The 24,782-nt window shown below is 36.5% G+C and overlaps 1 protein-coding gene across 1 annotated transcript; it reads right to left on the bottom strand.

Annotated features, from left to right (window-relative positions):
• Positions 1 to 13,676: 13,676 nt before the first annotated feature.
• LOC127456747 (mitochondria-eating protein-like) lies at positions 13,677 to 22,171 on the bottom strand. Its single transcript, XM_051725300.1, is given in 13 exon segments — positions 13,677 to 13,733; positions 14,026 to 14,097; positions 14,564 to 14,639; positions 14,641 to 14,673; positions 15,333 to 15,508; positions 16,514 to 16,672; positions 17,064 to 17,286; positions 17,937 to 18,062; positions 18,238 to 18,333; positions 18,536 to 18,654; positions 19,253 to 19,368; positions 20,206 to 20,311; positions 22,049 to 22,171. Coding segments are annotated over 13 exon segments (1,446 nt in total). The 5' UTR covers positions 22,136 to 22,171.
• Between the last annotated feature and the right edge of the window lie 2,611 nt (positions 22,172 to 24,782).

The following is a 24,782-nucleotide window of genomic DNA, read 5'->3' on the forward strand; positions in this document are numbered from 1 at the left end:
CGCTAGCTTCAGCTGCAGTCTTTTTAGACCTTGTTTACTACTGGTATTAAGGCGTGTTTTGGATGATCTGATCGCAAATGTCAGCGCTACATATAGTTGTAAATGGGGTGCAAAACGTTTCGTGATTGGATCACAAAAAAAGCACATACAGAGGTAGTAAAAAATGCATGTGACCACATCACATTTGAGGTGTAAACGGCATCCTGAATGATGCATCCCGGACAGCAGCGAAGCACCACCTCTCAATCAACTGCTGCGCCAAACAAAAGTTTCAACTTACGTGTAGATTTAAAAGGAAATAACCATCCGATCGGACAACTTCAAAAAGCGATTACATACCCAAGGAGGAGAACTTCACGGCTCTTCCTCAGTGTGTGTCTGTCTGATGTCAACATGTGACAAGATGACAAGCACACACATCTGAAGCTGAAATAACAGAGGTACTCAACTAAAACAACAGATAATTTTGCTCAGTGTTACGTTTGTGCTTTGGTTACATTTCAACTGCATCTGGGAGAAACAGCACGTGGCTTTGTTTGTGCTTTTTTGTCTTTTTGACACTTTTGCAGTTATTATCATTCCGTAACACACTGACATAGTGATTGATGTGTGTTATCATGAAATTAGACCCTCTCCTAGAAATCACAACACCGCAATGAATGAATGGATGTATGGCGCAACAACAACTGTGTTTACTTCATAATGGAATTAACGGCCATATTTCGCACTATGCGTCACGGGACGTAGGATAAAGGTGGAAACGGTCACATTCAACACGTGCACTTAGACTGCTTTGTGATACTCTTTTAGTACAGTCAACACCAGAAGATGTGCACATATGCGTATTGTCTGCGTCTCCAGAATAACTGGGCTGCACATGCAACAGTAGGCTACAGGCATACTGTGCTGATGACGAAATTTGCACCACTCCAACTGTGTGCGAGACGTAGCAGCTAGCGGAAAACCAAAGTATATTTTAGCCTTTAGAGGTTATTAGGTTCCAGTACCGGTCCTAGCCTTTTTTTTGGGGACCCTAAGCAAAAATGTGTGTGGTGACCCCCGTCAGTATGTTCATAACACTACTTATAATGTCTTTGACAATGTGGGGGGCCCTTGGCAGATCGGGGGCCCTAAGCAACTTGCTTAGTTTGCTTATAGGGAGGACCAGCACTGTTAGGTTCAGTAACTGATACAAGAATTTTCTGGCAAATTTTTGTTTCAAATCTACCTCTTGTCTTGTCCCATTGTCTCACTCTGACACATTCTCTCTCTCTCTCTCTCTCTCTCTCTCTCTCTCTCTCTCTCTCTCGTGTGTAGTGTAAATGAAAGCTCATAATCTCTAACCTTTACAATAAGAAAACCAAAACAAGTTCATGCATTCTCACAGTTCCCATGTTGGGAAAAACAGGCATGAGACAGTGGAACAAACCACAACCCTAAAATTAGCAACAGCAGCCACCACATGAAGTTTAGCCTTGCTATCCTAAATTTAATAGGGCTGTTTATTATGAGGCCATAAAGTGCTTAGAACTGTCATTTGTAATAAATGCTTAACCAATACTTGTGTGGTTTGCTGTGACTAGTGCAAGAGCATTACCATTAAAATCCCTTGATTCTTTTATGTGGATGACCAAAGTAAAACCAAGAACATAAAATAAACAGAAATACAAAACATTCGCTCACTATCACCCTTTTGTGCTGCATTGTAATAGCTCATTAGTCATGTGGTTTTAGCTTCTTTTTTTTTTTCTTCTTTTTTTTTACTTTTTCTTCAGCATAGCACATAATATACATGTACTTGTGCTTAAATGCATTTAAATTCCAATAAAATCTGCAAGTGTTATTTCATCTGTGTGAAATGAACTTGGAACTGTAATGTGCTTCTATTAGCCATTACATCATTTTACTCTCTACTGCCAAATACTTTCCCTTTTTACTAGAAAAATACCCTACTGTACCTACTGCTGCTAAGTACTACACCTTTACTGTTTGGTACTGAAAAAAAACACTCTTCTGGACTACTGAATAAGCCAAGTGAAAATCAGTGCAGCTGGCCCATAAAGTCTTGAAGCTGTAACTGTCAGTGGGCTCTGACTGCGACCATATAACTATGTGAATTGATTTGAAAGTGATGGAGCCTGTTATGTCTGCACTGCACCCCCTTCCAGAGTGACCACATTTACCACTACATCCTCTTTGTAATCTGTACCCAGTCTAAGTAACCATAAAATTTGATCTCTTCTCCTCTCCACTCCTCTCTTCTTCTCTCCATCTACCATTATTCGCATTCCATGTGTTGAAGTGTAATTGCCATAGAAAGAGAGTTGAGGAACACTAACTGTGACAGGTTCTTTAACTCTCTTCGTAAAGGAGGAAACGGGAGCCGGATAAACAATCCAAGTAAGCCTTTATTTTCCACACTTTTCAGTCTACACACAATCACTCTGCTGTGTGCGTCTCTCTCTCCTCCAGCAGTTTGGACTTGAACTCTTTTAACCCCCTCTCACTGCAACACAAAACAGCTGTTAGAGGTGATTTCCCACAGGTGTCAATCCTTACCGCTCTTCCTCTCCCAGCCTCACTCTCCACAGACGTCGCTCGGCCATGCCCAGATCACCACACTAACAAAGCCTTGTGCTCTGATTTCCGTGCAAGTTTCAAATCAGCCTGTTCACTAAAAAGCCTCTTGAGTGCTGTAAAGCAAAGAGACTAACACCTGGAAGGTCTCCGCTGCAGCATTGCTCACTAGCTCACCACTGTTTTACCCATCACCATTATTTTCCATATGTTTCTTATAAGGGCAGCAGTGAGGGACCAATGCAGGTTGTGTGGTCAGTGGCTGAGTACCTGGGCGTGCACTACTCATATGTCCCAATAAGCTGACAGCTGACAGCAGAGCACATGATATCCCCACAATATGTAGTATGGAAATTATGAAGAAAAATGTTTAACAAATCAAAACAATCTTATATTTTAGCTTTTTATAAACAACCACTATTTGCCTAGATACAGCTTTGCACACTCTAGACATTATTTTTCTCAGCCGACTTCATTAGGGGGCCACATGGGATGCTTTTCAAACAGTATTAAAGAAGTTACCAATTTTTTCTGTTTTTTCCTTCACTGTCCAGTCCAAATCATCCAAAATAAATATATATAAAATTACTGATTCAATTACAGTTTTTCTGAATTGCTAAACCCCATTCTCTGAACCAAATGCTCAGTGGCCTAAACCCATTTGTCAAATCAATCACTCTTTTGGCAAAATCTAAAACAAGTTCAGGTAGTTAGACACCATTTGCAAATCTCATCCACTCTTTTTGCAAAACTCTAAACACATTCTCACTCACTAAAACACATTTCACACTGTGATGCACTTGTAAACACGAGTGGCAAAAGTTAAACACAACTACAACACAGTTGTCATCGTTTACACACAACGACTCAAAATTGTTCACACTTGTTTCTAACGATGTGATCAAACCAATTGTACAAAATACACTAAGCACGAAGATGTGATGCTGAGGCAGAATTATGTAATCTCTCATTGACTTTGATTTTGCAGTTGCACAACATTTTTGAGTGAGTGTACTGTAATGTGCTTTTCATTTAGAGTTTTCTTTGTTCTTTGGGGGGTTGTAGTTGGACTACTCTATTTTTACAGTATGCAAGTGCTGAATACACAGACATTCAATACTGTATTACTTCCAGTACTTACAGTATACAATATAGTCACTGTACTGAGTTGTGATTACTAAAATGTGTTTACTATTTACAATTCAAAACAATTCTGTAACTACATGCCCTGGATGCTGTGTACTCCATTTTCTGATATAGTGTCCAATGAATACTCTGTAATATTTATATACTGACTGGCTGTGTATATGATCTGAAAGCATTGTTTGATTTTGAGCACAGATTAAATGTTTTTGAGGCGATTGTCTGATTTTTCCTGAAGAGTCAGGGGTTTTGTGAATGTAGTTTGAAGATTCGGTTTTGTGTTTAAAGTTGTGATCAAATGGGTGAAGGTATAAGAAATGTATCTTTGCAATTGTGAAAAACTGTAATAGGTTTGTACTGAAATTCATACTGTATGTAGGTACAACTTGAATGCCCATATGTCTAAAAGGTCTTTAAGTTCATGAATAACACAATTTCCTTTTTTGAAAGTGTTTCTAAAATTTTTAAGTCTTATCTCTTTCCATTCCCTCTCCATCCATTTCCCCTCTTCTTCTCTGACATTCACTTCTTTAATTTATTTTAAATTGCCCTGTCAGTGTTATTTTCTCTTTACCCAACTAAACCCTTTCTTTTCTAATAAAAGAGGACCATGGTGCCTTTTATTTCAAAATGAAAGGTTTTTACGTGGGCCAGTTCCTGATCTGGATCCATCATGGTTTCTCTCATTGCAGATTGGCCGTTTATTAGAGTCTAAAACACTGTGCATGTGTGACTTTTCCATTAAATCATGTCCCATCTGACTCCACATGAGGTGCATTGGACAGATTTTTTTGTTCCGTTCCGAAACATTACTATTTCAGCATATTTGACTTTTTTACGATGTGCAAACACAGGCTAGAAACATGGCCCCCTTCCCCTGGCACACTATACACTGCTAAATTTAGCTCAATTTCATACCAAAATATTTATTTTGAGTGATAACCCAGCTATAATCAAATTATTATTATTTTTTTAATTATTATTATTGATTTTTTTTGTTGCCATTTTCATATTTTCAAATTCCTCCACAGATGAAGCCAAGCTGGTCAGCTCTAACTATATCCCACTTCGTTTGAGTGAGGAACTGGCCACTGTGAGGTGTGACAAATGAAAAGAAGAAACATTCCTATAAATGTCACGGCTGGTTGACAGAGCTCTTTTTGTTACTGCCCCGTTTTCACTTTATAGAAACCGTCAAACAGCTTCAAAGCTTTTCAGATCATGAACAATTGGATGGGGCAACATTTCTAGAGAAAAGGAGGTGGCTAAATGAACACTAAGGTCTTGTGAAAACTAGCAGATGTGTAATGGCAATGCAGAGAAAAGTTTCACCATGTGGACAGAGAAAGACATTGACCTTCGCTAAGAAGAAGGAAGATGTCTTTGTCTTGGTGGAGAGGTTGGACCGGATAGTTGTCATGTCACGGATAATTGGGTTTTTGATCCCTGAGTCTTGTGTAGCACAAATAATGTTCTTGCAGCCAAGGTATGTTGGCTTATGTTTGATATAACCACATTGACCGCTTGAGAGCAGCCCAGTGCACTCTTCTTTGAAATGATTTTTGTCTCTAATACATTCACACACTCTCTTCTACACACTCATACCTACATGTTGTCATTTCTCCTGTTAGTCATAAACTCTAGCTGAGTTGTTAACTCAGTAGAATTTTGCACCAGATGGAATTAAGGGGCCATGAAAAAGCTTGAGAGACTTTGTTCTATGTAAGTGTGTGTGTGTGTGTGTGTTATTGAGTATTATGTGCCCAGACATGCTGTATGTAACACGCAAAAGCATTTAATCATTAATAAACTTCTTTCTCTATTCTTTCATCAGACAAAAATCATAACTTTTGAACTAAGATGCATTTATAATAAATTTATAATTTATAATGTAGCGTTCCCTCACAATAGCTTTATTCATTCCTTAAGAAAATTAACAGGAAACATAGTTTAACTATGCTATTTGTAGTAAAACCATAACCAAAAAACTTACCATAGTTTTGCAACAGTCACCATATTTTCACTATGATATTTGCGGTAAAACCATAATAATAATAGTAACTCCAGGGATGGCATCTTTTACCACTGAGCTACCCAGGCCCCCGTGTTTTTGTTTTTTGGCAGAATGGTTATATCTGGTATTACTACAAATATCATGGTTAAAATGTAAAACCATGGTAAATTGTGTGGTTACTATGGTTTTATTACAAATACCACAGTTAATTTTTGTAAGGGGTAGATAAAGCTATTGCAAAGAAACTCAAAATAATCATCAGGGAAGTAGACAATTTCCCTCCTTATCACTCTTCAACTTTAGTTGCTCTGTTTTTTTTTTTTTTTTTTTTTTTAATATTGTCCTCTTTCTCGCACTGTATCATTTTGACTGATTCCTTTCTCTTTCCCTCCTCCCTTCGTGATTTTTATATTGCATGTGATTTATATTGTGAGGTGCGGTCACCCGTAACCCCGTCTGTGTGTGTAGTGATAAAAGGATTTGTTAATAATGGACTGTGGAGTTCAGCACAGATTTCTCAGGGGGATGGCACACCAGCTCCCCATGTGTGTGTGATCACCTGAACAGCCCTCACCTAACAGAGGAGACTCCAGGGGAAAGATTTTAATCTTACAAAACATTGAAATGTGACATGTAACATACAGAAATGTTGGACATTTACAAACCTTTCAAGAATAAACTGTGGTCTGGAGCATCTAACAGCTACATTTCCCCATGTCTGTTCTTTGTCTTATGTCAGCAGACAGATTCTGTTCCTTACTCATTGTAGTCAAAAGTATTCAGATACATGGTACAATACCTGCCAAGAATAAAAACATAACATAAAATCAATCTCTGCTGGTATTACAATGCAAAATCCTAGTTACAGTTTTTCTGAATTGCTAAAACACATTTCTTGAAACCTTCACACATTTTCTCACAACTTCAAACACAAAACCAAATCTTCAAACTACATTCACAAAACCCCTGACTCTTCTGGCAAAATCAAACAATCGCCTCAAAACCATTTAATCTGTTCTCAAAATCAAGCAATGCTTTCAGATCATATACACAGCAAGTCAAAATATAAACACTACAGAGCATTCATTAGACACTACATCAAAAAATGGAGAACACAGCGTCTAGGGCATGTTTTTTTTTTTATTATTATTATTATTGTATTGTATATAGTAAGTGCATTTTGCAATTACTGTCAAAAAAAGTATAGTAATCACAACTTACAGTAGTACAGTGACTATATTGTATACTGTAAGTACTGGAAGTAATACAGTATTGAATGTCTGTGTATTCAGCACTTGCATACTGTAAAAATAGAGTAGTCCAACTACAACCCCCCCAAAGAACAAAGAAAACTCTAAATGAAAAGCACATTACAGTGCACTCAAAAATGTTGTGCAACTGCAAAATCAAAGTCAATGAGAGATTCATTCTGCTTCCGCGTCATGTTTTTACATCATTAGAAACAAGTGTGAACAATTTTGAGTCGTTGTGTGTAAACTATGACAACTGTGTTGCAGTTATGTTTAACTTTTCGTGTTTACAAGTGCATCACAGTGCGAAATGTGTTTTAGTGAGTGAGAATGTGTTTAGAGTTTTGCAAAAAGAGTGACTGATTTGACAAATGGGTTTAGGCCACTGAGCATTTGGTTCAGAGAATGGGGTTTAGTGTTTTAGCAATTCAGAAAAACTGTAATATGCATGTAATTGTTTTTATAGCAATAGACAAAAAGACTGAATATAATTAATCTGATAGACTGATGGGTCTGGCCATGCCAGCAAACCTACAAATAGCCAGTGCTGGGTAGATTACTTCTGAATTGTAATCTGGTACTGATTACAAATTAAATGACTAAAATTGCAGTCAGTAACTAATTCTTTGGATTACATTTTTAAGGTAATCTAATTTTATTGCTTTTAGATTACTTCTGACCTAATTCTGTTTTTATTTAATGTCACATTTTACGCATATTTAATTAGGATAAGCTTAAACCATTTTGACAAAATGTTGCTTAAATGTAAAATAAAAAAGGAAAAAAACGTACTTAATGGATCAAATTATGAGAACTGATAAGATTTTTTGTTGTGTTGTACTCCGTTTCAGAGTGAATTAAAAAAGGCACTTAACTTACATTTACAGCACTAATGCAGTTGGTTCTGCCTTTATGTGTGAAATGTGTTCCTAATAAAGTGTCGACATGGTCTTCTGCTGTTGTAGCCCATCCACCTCAAGGTTCGACATGTTGTGCATACTGAGATGCTATTCTACGCACTACAATTGTACAGAGTGGTTATCTGAGTTACCGTAGCCTTTCTGTCAGCTCAAACCAGTCTGGCCATTCTCTGCTGACCTCTCTTATCAACAAGGCATTTTCGTCCACAGAACTGCTGCTCACTGGATGTTCTTTGTTTTTGGCACCATTCTGAGTAACTCTAGAGACCATAGTGCATGAGATCAGCAGTTACAGAAATACTCAAATCAGCCCGTCTGGCACCAACAATCATGCCATGGTCAAAATCACTGAGATCAAATTTTTTTCCCAGATTGGTTGACGTGAACATTAACTGAAGCTCCTGACCCGTATCTGCTTGATTTTATGTATTGCACTGCTGCCACACAGTTTGCTGATTAGATAATCACATGAAAAAGTAGGTGTACAGGTGTTCCTAATAAAGTGCTCAGTGAGTGTAGATTCACTGTAAACTGCCTACATTAAAAAAATGTTTTTTTTTAAAAAATAAAATAAAAAAATGTACTTCTTAGCAATAAGAACATCCTTAAAGTAAAATGTCTTTTTAAAAAAAGTAGTAACTTTTGGCAGTCCAAATCACAGCTGTAATTTCTTCCAGTTAATTTGTCAGAAATGTCAGACTAAAAATGAAAGAGGAAGTCAAGCAAATTGCATTGTGGAATACAGTATTGCACACAGTTTGCTCTGTTGTATACTGCACATTTTGGCAAATAGGTTATGTGGATGTTCATGTATACAGAAGATTTGCATACTGGGCACTGTATACACACTATATACTGCAGAAATACTAAGAGTTGCATGGTAGTATACTATTCTGAACATCGCCACAGTCTATGCAATCAGAGTTTGAAACTGATAGTAATTGTCTCGAGCCTGATAACATAAGTTAGAATAGCTTGTGTCTGCTTTAAAACACTTGTTCTGTGCCCTTTCACTCACCCTGCATCCCTAATGAAGCATTAATCCATCTATCCTACTGCAATTATCTTTCTCTAAAGCCTCCCTCTAGGCAAAAAGCCCAGGAGTTGTTGTCAAGCTTTGCTAATTAGCTTGACTGTGCAGTTCTGCTCATTAGCATGTGTAAATTTGCTGGTGTTAATTAGCAGTCGTGTATATTGCTTCCACATAAATGCTAGGATCACTGTCAGGACTTAATGAACTTGTTGTCATGGCATGCCATGAAAATTGCCCAGTATCCTGCACACATGCTTGCACACGGCTATCAGCTCAGTAAAACAAGTCTGAACTTTTTGTAAGATACACCTCATGACATGTTGTAAAGTGATTGTTGGATTATATATTGTTTCTACAGATTTATACTGTCTGTTTTCTTTTTCATGTTTAAAGTATCTTTCTCTCTCTCTCTCTCTCTCTCTCTCTCTCTCTCTCTCTCTCTCTCTATCACTAAATCTGAGGATGAGCCTCTAATTTAATTACATACATTTGTACACATTCATCTGTAACTAACTGATGGGCCTTGAACTTGGCAACTTAAGAGCAAACCTCAAACTTTCACTCCCTCTCCACCCTTCTCTCTCTCTCTCTCTCTAACACAGCCTATTATTTGTCTCCTAGATTATTTAGGGCCCATTCTGTAAACTTCGCTCTCAGGGTCCAAATGCTGACCTTGTGAGCCTCACAAACCTAGAGCAAGATTGTCACATAGTGTCTCAGCATGATTTCTGTAAATCATGTTGTCCCCTGTGCTTTATTCAAACCAATCGCTCTTCAAAATGTTTACTTTTTTGTTCCACAGAGCAAAGAATGTCATACGGTTTATGAATAACCTGAGAATTGTCATTATTAGATGACAATTATTACTATTTCTTTAATGTCTTCCTCAGTTTATCAAAGCAAATGTGATTCTGAATTCTTAAGGTATGTATTTATGCATGTTGGCTATACACACTCACTGAGCACTTTATTAGGAACATTGTGTTCCTAATAAAGTGCCCGACATGGTCTTCTGCTGTTGTAGCCCATCCGCCTCAATGTTCGACATGTTGTGCATTCTGAGATATTATTCTGCTCAGTTGTACAGAGTGGTTATCCGAGTTACCGTAGCCTTTCTGTCAGCTCGACCCAGTCTGGCCATTCTCTGTTGACCTCTCTCATCAACAACGCATTTCTGTCCGCAGAACTGCTGCTCACTGGATGTTTTTTGTTTTTGGCACCATTCTAAGTAAACTCTGGAGACTGTAGTGCGTGAAAATCCCAGGAGATCAGCAGTTACAGAAATATTCAAACTATCCCATCTGGCACCAACAATCATGCCACATTCGAGATCACATTTTTTTCCCATTCTGATGGTTGATGTGAACATTAATTGAAGCTCCTGACCCGTATCTGAATGATTTTATGCATTGCACTGCTGCCACATTACTGGCTGATTAGATAATCACATGAATAAGTAGGTGTACAAGTGTTCCTAATAAAGTGCTCAGTGAGTGTACTGCATTCATATAAATAGCCAGCATTATATTAAAGAATTATATAGCCTTCTGTAGGTCTGCTGGGAGGTCTCAGATCTCAGCCTCCTTTAATATGAGCAGAGAAGACAGACACAGAAAAGAGTTCAGGTCAGGCAGCAACTGGGCTCGAAATAACACCTAGTCAGGGTATTTCTAGGAAATGGAGCAAAATACAGCATTTGTTTATTTCAGGAAAATTATAGTCTAATAGCCTCTGAGTATGAGATCATGCTGCGCCTGCATGTATTCCCTGCTTTATAATTTGCCAGTATGACTTGGCCTTGCAGTCATTCTGCAATTACAGTGCTCTATTCTCTCTTCTTGGCTCTCCATATGACAGCAGGACGTTATCCGATACCATAACAACTATATGATGCAGCTTTTATTTTATTAGCAGCATGTCTCCGTAGCTGACACGTTGAAGCTGCTGTCCTGTAATCACAGGGCCTACCAAACAATTTATCTTATTCCATGATTCTACTTTAGAAACTCTGCATCTCCATGATCAGAAATAAATGGCTAGATGCTTTTTAGAGTCCTTACCATATAGAGGACAACGTTTCTTTTTCTCCTATAGAGAAATCTAGTCAAATTAATAAGCTGTTCAGCACCTTTGCTTTGTTACATGTACATAAAACAGACACATGTACAACTTTAGCTCAGAAACCTTGTGGTGTCTGTGGTGCAGTATAAAATTAACTTTGTCTTTCTGTACATGTCATTGTTACATGCCTTATATGATCATAACAAAATGTAGGATCCTATATAGACCCTTTATCTATGATGAAAATACAAATGAGCACTGCTTGATTCGTAACTACACGTTCTTCAGAAATGTACGAATACTGTATACTCAAAAATATTATTTTTAATCAATTAAAAAAAAAAAAGATTGTTGAAAATGTATATAATGTGTGTGTGTTTGTATTTTCATAAGCAAGACACTCGTATAACTTTATCCTCTTCTGTTAGGTGGAATGTGAGTGACCCCTAGTGGTGATAATTGGAAGTGTGCACAGATAAAATAAAGTTCAGGTGTCTTTCAAGCTTTGAACTCAAGTATTGAGGTCATTAATGTCACTTTTATGTAAATTTGACTTTCTTAATGCATCCCATTACTACTTCTCAAGGAGGACTGAGTATGTGAAACAGAACTAAGTATGTGACACATACACAGAAAAAGAACCACCTTGGATTTGCTAGCATAGCAGACTATAACATTAAAAAGGCACTATTAGAGATTTAAGAAAATGTATTAATACATGGGATGTATTCAAAAATTATTCAAAATCCTTGAATTTTTATTTTTTATTTTTTATTTTTTATTTTTATTTATTTTTTTTACTGTATATGTTTGTTTCTTTGTACTCTATTGAAATGCCTGTTGAATCTGATATTTTTTTTAGATGACTGTGAAAGTTAGCTAATCTTACTTTGCACAACCAACATGCTTTAGTTCTACTAATGATTCAGCCTAACACATTTTGTGTTTAAACCCCATTTTAATTAATGATATGAGATAACAAAATCAACTTTAAATATAAAAAAAGTACTCTCATTAACAAAGATTTCATTAGAATGTTAAAAGTAGGGAAGTAGGCTGAGCACCGTAAAACCATACAGTGAAACTGAGGATTTGTACGGCTGTGTTCTCCATTGCACAATCCATTCTTTAGTACTGAAGTAAACTCACACATTTAGCACCAATATAAGGAGATAATAAAACTGACAGTACCAAAATAATGGCCTTAAAGGGATAGTTCACCCAAAACTGAAAATTCTCTCATCATTTACTCACCCTCATACCATTCCATGTGTGACTTTTTGTCTTGTGTAGAACACAAATGAAGATTTTTAGAAGATCTCTCTGTTGGTCCTTACAATGCAAGTGAATGGGTTCCAGAATTTTGAAGCTCAAAAAAGCAAATGAAGGCAGCATAAAAGTAATCCATAAGACTCCAGTGGTTAACTCTAAATCTTCAAAAGCAATATCATAAGTGTGTGTGAGAAACAGATAAATATTTAAGTATTTTTTTCTATAAATTCTCCTCCCTGCCCAGTAGGTGGCAATATGTGCAAAGAATGTGAATCGCCCAAAAAAAAAAAAAAAAGTGAAAGTGGAAATTGATAGTAAAAAAGGCTTAAATGTTTCTCGGTTTTTTCAACCACACCTTTCATTTCGCTTCAGAAGGCATGGATTTAACCACTGGAGTCTAATGGATTACATTTATGCTGCCTTCATTTGCTTTTTGTACCTTCAAAGTTCTGACCACCATCCACTTGCATTGTATGGATCTACAGAGCTGAGAAATTCTTCTAAACATTTTCATTTGTGTTCAGCAGAAGAAAGCAAATCATACACATCTGGGATGATATGAGGGTGAGTAAATGATGAGAGAATTTTCATTTGTGGGTGAACAATCCCTGTAAACTGACCATGCATATAATACAGTCTTGTAAAAGATCTACATATTGTTTAAAAAAAATTTAGTACTGTTATTCATGAACTAAATAGATGTAACAATTAATGAAAATTCAGTATATACACACTTTCCTTAAAGCACTGATAGAGTAAGGACAGAAATAAAGATATCATTGCAAGGTGTGACTTTTTCAAGACTAAAAATAATTTATCTAGTTGATAATCCTACTTTAAAGAAAACTAAATCTGAGTCGCATAAATATGTGAAAACACAAAAAACTCTGCATACTAATACAAACAGAAAGTATAGCACCTTACAGGGCTTGTCCAGTTATCATACAGACAAACGAAGCACCTTAGCAAGCACAGTTGCTCCTGTTGTGTAATGTGTTAATATTTAGATGTCTCCACTTTGAGTCATAGATTATTATAATGCATATTCATGGTGCTGCTCTTACTACACATTAAAGTTTAGCTGGCCAATCATTTGAGCCCCTGCAAAGTGCCATTGCCACAAAATATGGGAGTCCACTCATGAAATGTTAGGGTGGAGGTTATTCTTCTTGTAAACTGTGCTTTATATTTCCATTATAAATGACTCAGTTTTCAATAAGTACAGAGTCATTTCTCAAGATATTTTTTCCCTTTTTGTATTGCATACACCACATTAAAAAAAAATAATATTTTAAAGCTGAAAAATATGTTATGTTGTAATTATTCTGTAGATAACATATAATGCTGCTTTTAAGCAAGTTTGGTCCTTTTCCAGTGTAAAAAGTGGGGAGGTCAGATGTAACATTTTAAAGTAGACTACTTGAGAGACGTCCAGGAGAGGGACTTCGACTATGACTGGGCATCTGACAGAGAAACGGAGAGAGAGAGAAGGCTTAAAAGTCACCCACAAAGCAACAGTTTACAAAAACACTCTAATGGAGAATTTATTTAGAACAGAAATTTAAGGAAGAATTTGTAAAGAAATGATACTAACCCTCAGACTCAATGAGGAAGCATGTGTAAGAGTAATATGAAGAAAACTTAACTAATAGACAATAATAAATTAATGATTAATTGTGGACTATGTATTTATTGTTTTCCTGGTTAACTTTTGGAAAGGTTCACTGGAAGTTTTCAGTCAACATAGAAACTCACAAATGACAGGGTGGGGCTTCCTGAGCGAGATTGAGAACGAACAGGACTGGAGCAACAGCTCCGGCTTCTCCACTAGAGAAAAATACATTCACACAAATACAGTATAATGTACAAGTAATTAAATGAAGCTCATTAAAATGCATTAACAACACTTTCTACAGACAATCTGCCTTAAAAGAATCGTTCACCCAAAAATAAATATTCTATCATCATTTACTCACCCTCATGTTGTTCCAAACCTGTATGACTTTCTGTCTTCCATGGAACATAAAAGGAGATTTTAGCATCAGTCACCATTATACTTTCAATGTATGGAAAAAAGATTCAATAAAAGTGAACGGTGACTGTCATTCTGCCTAACGAAAGTAAGTCGGAACAATGGAACAACATGAGGGTGAGTGAATGATGAATGAAAACAATTTGTTTGGGGGGTGAACTATCACTTTAATAATTTTCTTCCAATCCTATCAAGTATGTGTGTGTCGTGACTTGTGCGAATGCTATTTCGATTGATTTTCTCTGAATGGCTTCCACATACCAGAGCTCCTCTCCTAGTGACGGCTTCTCCCTTCAGTATGACAGTGTTGCCCTCCACCAGTGCAGGCCACACGTGGTGCTGTAAACTCAGAGTCAAAACTCCGCCTGTACCTGAGAGTGAGAGAAAGAGTGTGTAAGGTTAAGCCACTCAGCCATTGATTTTTGAGAACAAATGTACTTTTGTGTGTCTCAATTTGTTCTGTTATTGTGGAACATTCATGAAGATCTCATTGTAATACACATCTTAGTATGCTAGATGTTAGTTTTAGAATTAGAATCACTTTTATTCGCCAGGAAGTGTCAGGTCCAGGATTTTGTTCAGGTTATATTTTGTTCAACATTAAAAACAAGTGTCCAGTTTCGACAAATGCTTAAAGTGATAAGTCCTCCAAAATTAAAATATTGTCATGATTTACTAACCCTCATATTGTTGAATTTTAGCCTGTCACATAGGAAAAATGATGCAATGAAAGTGAATAGTGACAGAGGCTGTCATTCTGCCTAACATCTTCTTTTGTGTTCCACAGAAGAAAGAAAGTCCTACAAGTTTGGCACAACATCAGGGTAAGTAAATGATGACAGAATTTTAATTACTGGGTGAACTATTATTTACATAACTTACAGGCAGTTATACAAGGTCAAAACAAATACAGTGAAACAAGGAGACATTACAGTATAATAATGTACAGTATGCACAATACTTTTAGATGATATATTGCTTCTGTTTTTGCTTTGAATGTGTGTGCATGTGATTGTTGAACTCTGCTGACTTCACATCACTGTAGAGTTCTCCATCCGAGCTGAAGGCCAGGTCTAGTGGTGGGTCCAGAGTTTGCATGGCAAAGGCTATTCGACACGCTTCCCTAACGAAGCTGCTGATCAGAACAAAGTCCACCTCCGGAGGGAAAGAGATGCGTGGGTTCACGTTCATCGCATTGATCACGTCCTAAGACATGGAAATTGGACAATTAAATTATGCATCACTCAACATTAGTAAAGGAAACTATTTTCAAATATACAGAGAACATTTCTGGGGCAAAGAAAACAGTTTTGAAATTGTAGAAAAAGAGAGGGGATATAGATTAGATAAAGATAGATATAAAAAAAACATTTATGAAAAGCAAGCATCCATTCAGTTGTTTATTAAAGAAATAGTTCACCCAAAACTGAAAATTCTCTTATCATTTACTCACCCTCATGTCATCCCAGATGTGTATGACTTACTTTTTTCTGCTGAACACAAAGATTTTTAGAAGAATATTTCAGGTCTGTAGGTCTATACAATGCAAGTGAATGGGTACCAAAATTTTGAAGCTCTAAAATACACATAAAGGCAGCATAAAAGTAATCCATAAGACTCCAGCGGTTAAATCCATATCTTATATGATAGGTGCAGGTGAGAAACAGATCAATATTTAAGTCCCTGCCCAGTAGGTGGCAATATGCAAGAAGAATGCAAATTGCCAAAAACAAAATTAGAATGTGAAAGTGAAAGTGGAGATTGATAGTAAAAAAGGATTTAAACTGATCTGTTTCTCACCCAAATTCATCATATTGCTTTTAAAGATATAGATTTAACCACTGGAGTCGTATGGATTACTTTTATGCTGCTTTTATGTCTTTTTGGAGCTTCAAAATGTTGGTACCCATTCACGTGCATTGCATGGACCTACAGAGCTGAGAAATTCTTCTAAAAATCTTTGTTCGTGTTCTGCAGAAGTCATACACATCTGGGATGGCATGAAAGTTTTTCATTTATAGGTGAACTATCCCTTTAATAATTTAAAATCTACCATATATATTTTGAAATGTTCAATTTGAAATGAAGATCAAATGAAGTTTTGTGAGGTGTATGAGATAAGGGATTATTTAGTTACTCTTAGATAAAGACTTTATCAACTCTTAACTAAAAAGGTTGCAGTGTTTGCTGCAGTGGAGGTGTCATACATACATTAACACTGGTCTGCACATCATACAGGTCCAGATTTCTCACTATGTAATCCACCACTGCATCCTCCAGGCTCTCAGGACCAATGTGAGTGGAGGAAAGTGTCTTTCTCACACGTATTTTAAATTGCCGATAGGCCAGTTTAGCAGCCTGGAATGATTCCTATTGGAGAAAACAAAAAACTAGTTACAATACAACATCTTCCCTGCTGATTAGACAGTACAACGAATATAACATTACATCAAAAGTATTTTTTTCCTCATTTGACATTTAAGAGAGGAAATATTTTGATATGGTAACAATAATTTAACTCTTGTAAATTTTAATCAGAAGATATATTGTTTTGTAGTCAAGAAAATTCTGAAAAATGTTGTCTGATCTTGGTCCAGGTTACTTCAAATAGTATACCTATGAAGTATGTTGTTTAATATGTTTTATGAGGTTTTAAAGAAGGGTCATAGCATTCTTCCTGTCACAGGGCTGATAATGTATAACCAGATTATTATCAGTATTCTTAAGTACAACAGCAGTATTCTGCTGTAGGTATTCTTACTATAACAGCAATGAAAATGATCTTCTGGACTGTTTCCAGGTCATCTATGTACTTGCGCAGGAGACTCTGGGATTCCAGCCTCTCTGTGGCATACAGGTCTGAGAAACGGGAGACCAAGCGGGCATACCGGGAGGAGCTGGTGAGCTGGGCGCGTGTAGGAGACACAGGGCTATCAGAGCGACTCCGGTGGAGAAGAGGACTAGGTGAACGGCTCCTGATCAATCTGTACATGAGAAACAGTAAGCTTTGAGAAGGGGAACAGAAGAAGCTACATAGAAATTTACAAGCATTTGAACCTTAGATTTATTATTCAAAGGAATATTCTGGGTTTAGTAAGCTCAACCAACAGCATTTGTGGCATAATGTTGACTACTACAAAAATTATTTCAACTCATCCTTGTTTTCTTTAAAAAAGCAAAAATCGAGGTCACAGTGAGACAGTTACAATGGAAGTGAATGGGGCCAATTTTTGGAGGGTTTAAAAGACAGAAATGTGAAGCTTAAAGTTTTATAAAAGCACTTACACAAATTCTTCAGTCAGAACTTGTGAATTATTTGAGCTCTAAAGTTGTTCAAATAATTGTCGGTTTTGGGTTTTATAGCTTACGGCGCTTCGTCATCATGGCAACGAAGATGTAAAATCAGATTTAATGTTTACAGATTGGCCCCATTCACTTCCATTGTGCCAACTGTAACACTGAATTTTGCTTTTGTTAAAGAAAAGTAGGAACAAGTCAAAATTCATTCTTGTGGCAATTAACATTATGCCACAAATGCTGTCGATTGAGCTTAACTTGTATTGAATCCGAATATTTCTTTCATGAATATTTAAGAACAACACCTTTTAACTGTGTGTGTACATGGCAAACATACCGCTCCTGGAGCACGGTTTTCTCAGCAGTGAGGAAAGAGACCTCATCTTGCAGGATTCTGAGCTGCCTCTCATAGTCATCCAGCTTTCTCTTATACATATCAACCTGATTTTGAGCTGCTTGCAACCTGTCACACACACATTTCCATAATTAAGCCAACATCTGAATATTTAATTCCCTAAAATTTCACCTTCTGGTATACAAATGAACACTCAATATGACTCATACAGCACCACTGTCCATGAGTCAAATAAACAAACATTTACAGTAAATAAGAATTTAGACAACTACTTTTGACTCACTCTGCCTTTAGATGAAGTATTTCATCCTCTGTGGCCAACAGGGTGGTTGCTGATTTATTCTTTGTGGAATCCAGTTCAATCTGAGTGTCAGCAAGCCTTGGAATAAATAAATATCACAGTAAATTGTTTCTGATTTATTCGTATGGAGTATAGAATTGACTCTTTGGGTAAGTCAATCTTTCCACAGTAAGATCAGGTCTAGTAGGATCTAGGTTATTAGTGAATAGAATTTCATATTAACATGCTTGTTTTTGAGTCCTGTTTCAATGTATAGAATTTTAATCTGATTGTTACTGACTCGTGTTTAACTGAATCCAACTTGATACGTGTGGAGCACAGCTGATCTTCTATTTTCTGCATGTCACTCTCATGAGCAGAGGACAGTTCACGAATCTTCCGATCTTTTTCCACAGACTCCTAATCAGCCAACACAGAAATGCACATACATTCATGCAAGTATGGCTAGTGTGACTCAGAATCATAAACTATGTTCAGAATGGAATATTAGTTTACTACTTAATAAATACAGTGCAACAATAAATGTTTCAAACAATAGTAGGCTACATTGTTGTCACATGACCATACTTATATTGCATGTGAGTGGCGTTCAGTTATCACCAAACAAATACGTTTATTTTGCATGTTTGATTTAATATTGTGTAAAAAAAATTAGCAGTCCGAAAAAAAAAAAAGGGGGTAAATAAAAACCATGGCTACAATTACTTCTGGTTTATTCATCACCCTGAAACGGAAGGTGATCTATTGTCTACTGCACATACTGACAAATGCAGTAGGTCATCCATGTATTCCATGCATATAGAAAATATCATACTGTGCTAAGCATACTATATACATAGCAAGAATAGTTTGTTAGTATGCTATTCAGGACATAGCCATTATTTCACTCATGAACATAACTGTGCTTTGATATTAAACAAAACACACAAAGTCAGTTGCTAAAGTGTGGAACAAGTGGTAAAGAAAACTGCAGAAAATTCTGGCATAACCCACTGACCTGAATGAGGCTGAGGCTGGTATCTGTTGAGACGGATGAAGCTGCTATGGTGAAGCAGGAGCCAAGCCATGGTAAGAGGCGAGATTTCAGTGTTTCAACCCCTGTATAATGTCCCCCTGAAGTAGAGAAATGACAGAGAATCTGCTTTTGATCATGTACATTTTATGCATTTGGCAGATGCTTTTATCCAAAGCGACTTACAGAGTATACCTTTATCCAAAGGTATACATTTTATCAGTTTGTGTGTTTCCTGGGAAAACTATTATTGACATTACATACAGTATGTTATACTTTTTTTCTTAAACAGACAGTGAGAAGTAAAGAACATATGGCAGGATTGAAGTGCCTGATGCTTATATGTGACATGATTATTTCATGAGTTTGCATGTCCACCTAGCCCATGAAGTGGAAATGGTAAACAGACTGTTAATGGTAAAAAAAAATGTGGCTTGCTGTCCGTAAAGGAGGGGCTCGAGCATAAGGGTCTTGGGCATGCGGCTCGGCTCGAGCTCCAAGTCCCCCCCACCCCAGGACTACTTAACTAAAATAGGTTAAGGTTAATAGTCAAGGAGGAGTAGTGGTGGTGGAGGGATGCCGGAAGAATCGTCACGGGAGTAAGGTAAGCGGATTCTTATATGTGCTTGCATGATGATTGACGGGACTAGCTTGAGAAGCTCCTCCCGAACTTTTGTTTAGAACCCCATTTAGTTCACACAATCTGGTATGGAGAATGTCAGAATTGTATTTCATGTAGTATGGGAATAATAGTGAAAAGTATATACTGTACATACAGTCAAGCATCATAGACACCTGCTCTTGGAAAGTCACAGGGAAGACGTAGAATAAATATCATATAGAAGACTGGAGGTAGGAACAGGAAATTCAGCCAGTGATATGGTAAAGGTGAATGAGACATTAATGAGAGAAAAGAAGGGGGTAGAACAGTTTGTTACCCTCTTGTGCTGTAAGGTTGTGTATGGTAAACAATTGACCCTGAATTTCAGAAGTGAGCTCCACCAGCTCACAGCAGCGATTCAGGTTCTGGTCACAAGAGAACACCTGTTAGAAAAGATGAACAAAAAAATTATTATCGTTTTTGTTTTAGGAATAGTTCTCCCAGTAGTTGAAAATAAATGAAAAACATTCTGGTTTGGATCAAAAAGAGGGTGAGTAAATGATTACAGAATTTTTATTTTGGGTGAATTATACCGTTACACATTTAATGCATGCCTATTTTATAACTGCTTGGTTACATTATTAAAGATCATAGATAGGTAATAGTGTCATTTTCTTTTCTTTTCTTTTATTTGTGCCTCACTGTGACCTAGATTTTTCTTCCTTTCATTTTTTTTAAGAAAACTTTGAAATAATTTTTTGTAGTAGTCAACATTATGCCACAAATGCTTCCATAAATCATATTTTTATGATTATTTCATATCTATATAAGTTTGCTATTACAGGATATGTAAGACAAATGAGTAATATATTTGTAAAAATAAATACTATATCACGTTTTCTTTTTGTGTGTGTGTGTGACAATGGTGATTTCAGTATTGCATATGCATGTACATATACAGTATATATTATACATGCTATTTCTTAATCAAGGTGGTGCTGATGTGTCAAAGATTTACTTGTTTTACATTTAACATTGCTATTAGAAAAAGAAGCAACATGGAAGTAAACTATAGCAAGTGTAACACATGAACAGTATGAGATGACTATTTTCATTTGAGTGTACTACTGAAATTATGTAAGTTGTGCATCTATTGACTCAATAAGTGCCTGAGAAAATACTTATGGGTACCTTATGTGTTACGTGTAGCTCAGTATGTGTTTGACAGCCAGTTGAGTCTCGTGAAATTTCAGTGTGCAAGTAATGAATCCTGTTCTAGATTTTTTGCATCATCTCTTAATATATGAAAAATAAAACATCAAAATATATCAGAATATATTCTATTCTATTATGTTCCAATTGTCTTGAAAAAGTGACACTATCTGGGCATTTTGTAGATCCATTTGTGATAGATATACTGCCTGGTCTCTAAAGACCCGAGTTTGTTAATGTTTGGCGAAACACCCATGCAGCTCCACAAAAGCAGCACCTTCAGAAAAGCCCCACAACTGATCAGGCAGCATGAAAAACATTTTTTTTTTTTTTTTTTTATCATTACAATAAATGCATTGCCTATTCTGGCTAATTATTAAACAAACACAACTTAATTTAATTAACAAATATGTGTGGGGTTTACGTCTCAAATATTTGAGAACATAAATTCCACGAGTTCCATTCCCATTCAGTGCCATTTCAGAAAACAAGCATGACGGGAGCGCGTGCGTTTGCTTCAGCCTATCAGCACTGCCCAGAAATGGAGTCGGCGATGTCCCGACAACTAGCATCCATAGAAACCAAACTTTGCAGCTAAATCTATGCAATAAAACAAATATTCCAACGTATAACTATTGCTACATAGAAGCACAGGACACTACTGTGCGTTTAAATTCTCTTAGCAACTTCTGGCACAACTGTACATATCCAGTTTATGTTGATTATGTGTACTTTGTGCAAAACTCCAGTCACAAGCCAGATACACTTAAATAGTTTATACATGTAGTAAAAAACAAGGCCAGACAGTCTCCAATAACACGATCTAGAAATGACTTCATCTTACATTTGTACACGTGATAGCATACACAGGAACACAAACTAGGATATTATAGTAAACTGACAGTAAACTGCAATACTATGGTGGTTGAACAACGATTCAAGGGCAGTTTGAATATTTGATGACTTACAGAGTAGTCTTTGTACCAGGCTTCCAGTTTGTCCTGCAAAACAGTGTAGGGAGATGTGTTCACCAGTCTTCGTAAAGTGTCAGCCATTGCTGCAGTCTACTCGCTTAATCCCTCTGCTTCATGACATCCCAGTGCAGTTAATCGTTTTGTATTTATACTTGTATTAAAATCCCACCATTCACACCCTTGACTTTACTGAAACCATGGCGCTTTTAGTTGTAGCAACGGTGTTGGTTTATATAGGTTTCTCAGTTTGAGGAAATATAGCTTAATGTGGGCAGCCTGAGATGGAACTATAAACCTACAAGCTTCTCTTTTTCTATACTTGGCCTCTTATTATGTTACTCCAGTTTCTCTATCTGAAGGTGATCCTCATTTCTTAGTGATGAAATCTCACACTGTCAAGCCACACAAGTGAGTGTCACATGTCAAGTGGAGGAAGATCTTTATTTACACTCACTCAAAGAACAGGTCTGTTGGGTTTATCAGTTCTGATTATCCATTAATTAACTCTGTCACGTGACATATCTCTTTTTCTGTTACAAGCCATTGAGCAATGATCACAAATTAAAGTCGATGAATAGAGATTATTTTATGCATACATTGTAGCTATTACATCACAGATAGATGAAAGATTACCAAAAATATAATACAATTCAAAAAGAGGACAGTTTGCTTAATATTTGTTATATACAACAGTTATTTCTGGTATTCATATTTTCACTATTTTTATCACTCCACTTATCTGTGTTCGTGGCTTTCTGAATAATGGTGGAGATTTTATTGTGATTTCATCCACTGATTCATTCAGTGACCATTTTTGGAGATTGCATATTTACACCAGTAGGTGGCGATAAATTAGTCTCCTCTATGTTATGAGTGAGTCATTCAATCATTGACTCAACTGATTCCTTAAAAAACACCCCCCGCAAAATAAAATAAAAAAGACAGTTGTTCACCCCCGCAACAATAGAAGTGAAAGAGAACAATTCTAAAACACTGGGTGTGCCTCAATCATCTCCCTAGTTCAGATCAAGGGAGGGCACTGATCCGGAAGTTGGCCATTTCTAGGGCTGTCCCAATTGCAAATTTGTTCTAGTGCACTGAAATGGTCGCTTCCTAAAAATTCCCACAATGCACTGTAAAAACCAGGGAGCATCGTTGCTAACTATGTTCCCTTACTGGAAACATTGTTGTGACTTCTTAAGTCTTCCAAGTCATGAGAAGACATGCACAAGTGTGACTATGAAGACAAAGCCTTATTTTCTCTTTAAAGGAGATGTTTTTGCAATATCTTTCATCCATAACGTGTATGGAAGGGAAACAATCTCTTAAACTTTAGAGTTGTTAGAAGAAAGTTGAAAATACTCTCCTTTATATTTTTATTTCTTTATTTATGTCAAATGTAATTTATTTACAATTTTTTACTTGCATGTTGAACTGTTGTATAAAAGCAATATCACACTTGCAGTCATGCTGCTGTTCCGTATTTCAGCATGGCTGTGCAATAATCAGAGCCATGTTGATATCTGGAACAACAGCACGATTGCGAGTGTGGTAGCCTGTTGCTTTTTTAATAAAAATAAAAATAAACCACAATATCTTGGGAACAAAATTAAAAGAAAAGTTATCATAAAGGAGACCACATGTGATTGTCAAATAAATAAATAAATGAATGGACCTTTCTTTATTTGTACTTTCCTTATTCACCTTATTCAGACCCGCCCCTTTTCCGCACTCCACTCTTCCTGATTTTGTCATCTAACTTCCTGTTTGTATTGAGAAGAGTCAATTAAAATGGATTACATGTGGGTGCACAGAAAGTATTTTTCACCAAGAGTTGATGGTGTGAACCTACAGCACCCCTTTACTACATGAAAATGCTAGTGAGGTGTTTTTTTCTGTCACTCTAAATGTTACAGAATTAATACAATTGTACTTTTTAAAATTAACTTGTCACCCTACATTTTTAGAGGCTGAATTGTGATTAAAATGGTTGTAAATGGAGAATAAAATAAAACTTACACTTTCAGGTGTGTATAAATATAGTGTCACCCCTCCCCCGTCCGGTTTAACGCTAAAAAAAATCTGCTCAATTTAACTATAATGCAATGGGTGAAGGACATGATAGGATAGTCAGAGGTGTCTTACAGAGATATTTTTAATGACTTTTACGTTGTTTCTTGGAGTTTTAATGAGCACAGGGCCACATCAGTATGTCCTTGAAGTAGGATCTTGTGTATTTATGACTCTTGTTTTAAAATTGCTTTCTTGTTTCCAGTTGTTATGACATCCCCTGAACACTTAAATACTCATGCTAGCTTTTGACAACTCTATAACCTGTAAATCCACTTCTCTAGCTAATTACACTTTGACATCAACACCATAGATTTCTATATAGCAACCGCTAGAACGGAAGTTCCGAGACAATATTTTCAAGATGGTTGTGCGCTAGATTCTCTGGTGCATAAGGTGAATATGGCAAGTCAGTAGGGATGGGCGGATCGATACTAAAGTATCAATACTTCCGATACTGATGTGGTATCAAGAATATCGATCCTCACATAAAAATAACGATTCTTAAGTTTGTTTGTTTTTTTGTTTTTTTTTAAGTAGTGATCTTATTATTTAGATAACATGAATATGAATGCATCTCATTAGCTTCAAAGTGGGAAAAATGTTTTATTATATTAGCGAATATTTGCATGGCACCGGAACTGTTTTTTCTTCTGCT

The sequence above is a fragment of the Myxocyprinus asiaticus genome, chromosome 19, assembly GCF_019703515.2.
Source record: "Myxocyprinus asiaticus isolate MX2 ecotype Aquarium Trade chromosome 19, UBuf_Myxa_2, whole genome shotgun sequence".
In the NCBI taxonomy this organism is placed as follows: Eukaryota; Metazoa; Chordata; class Actinopteri; order Cypriniformes; family Catostomidae; genus Myxocyprinus; species Myxocyprinus asiaticus.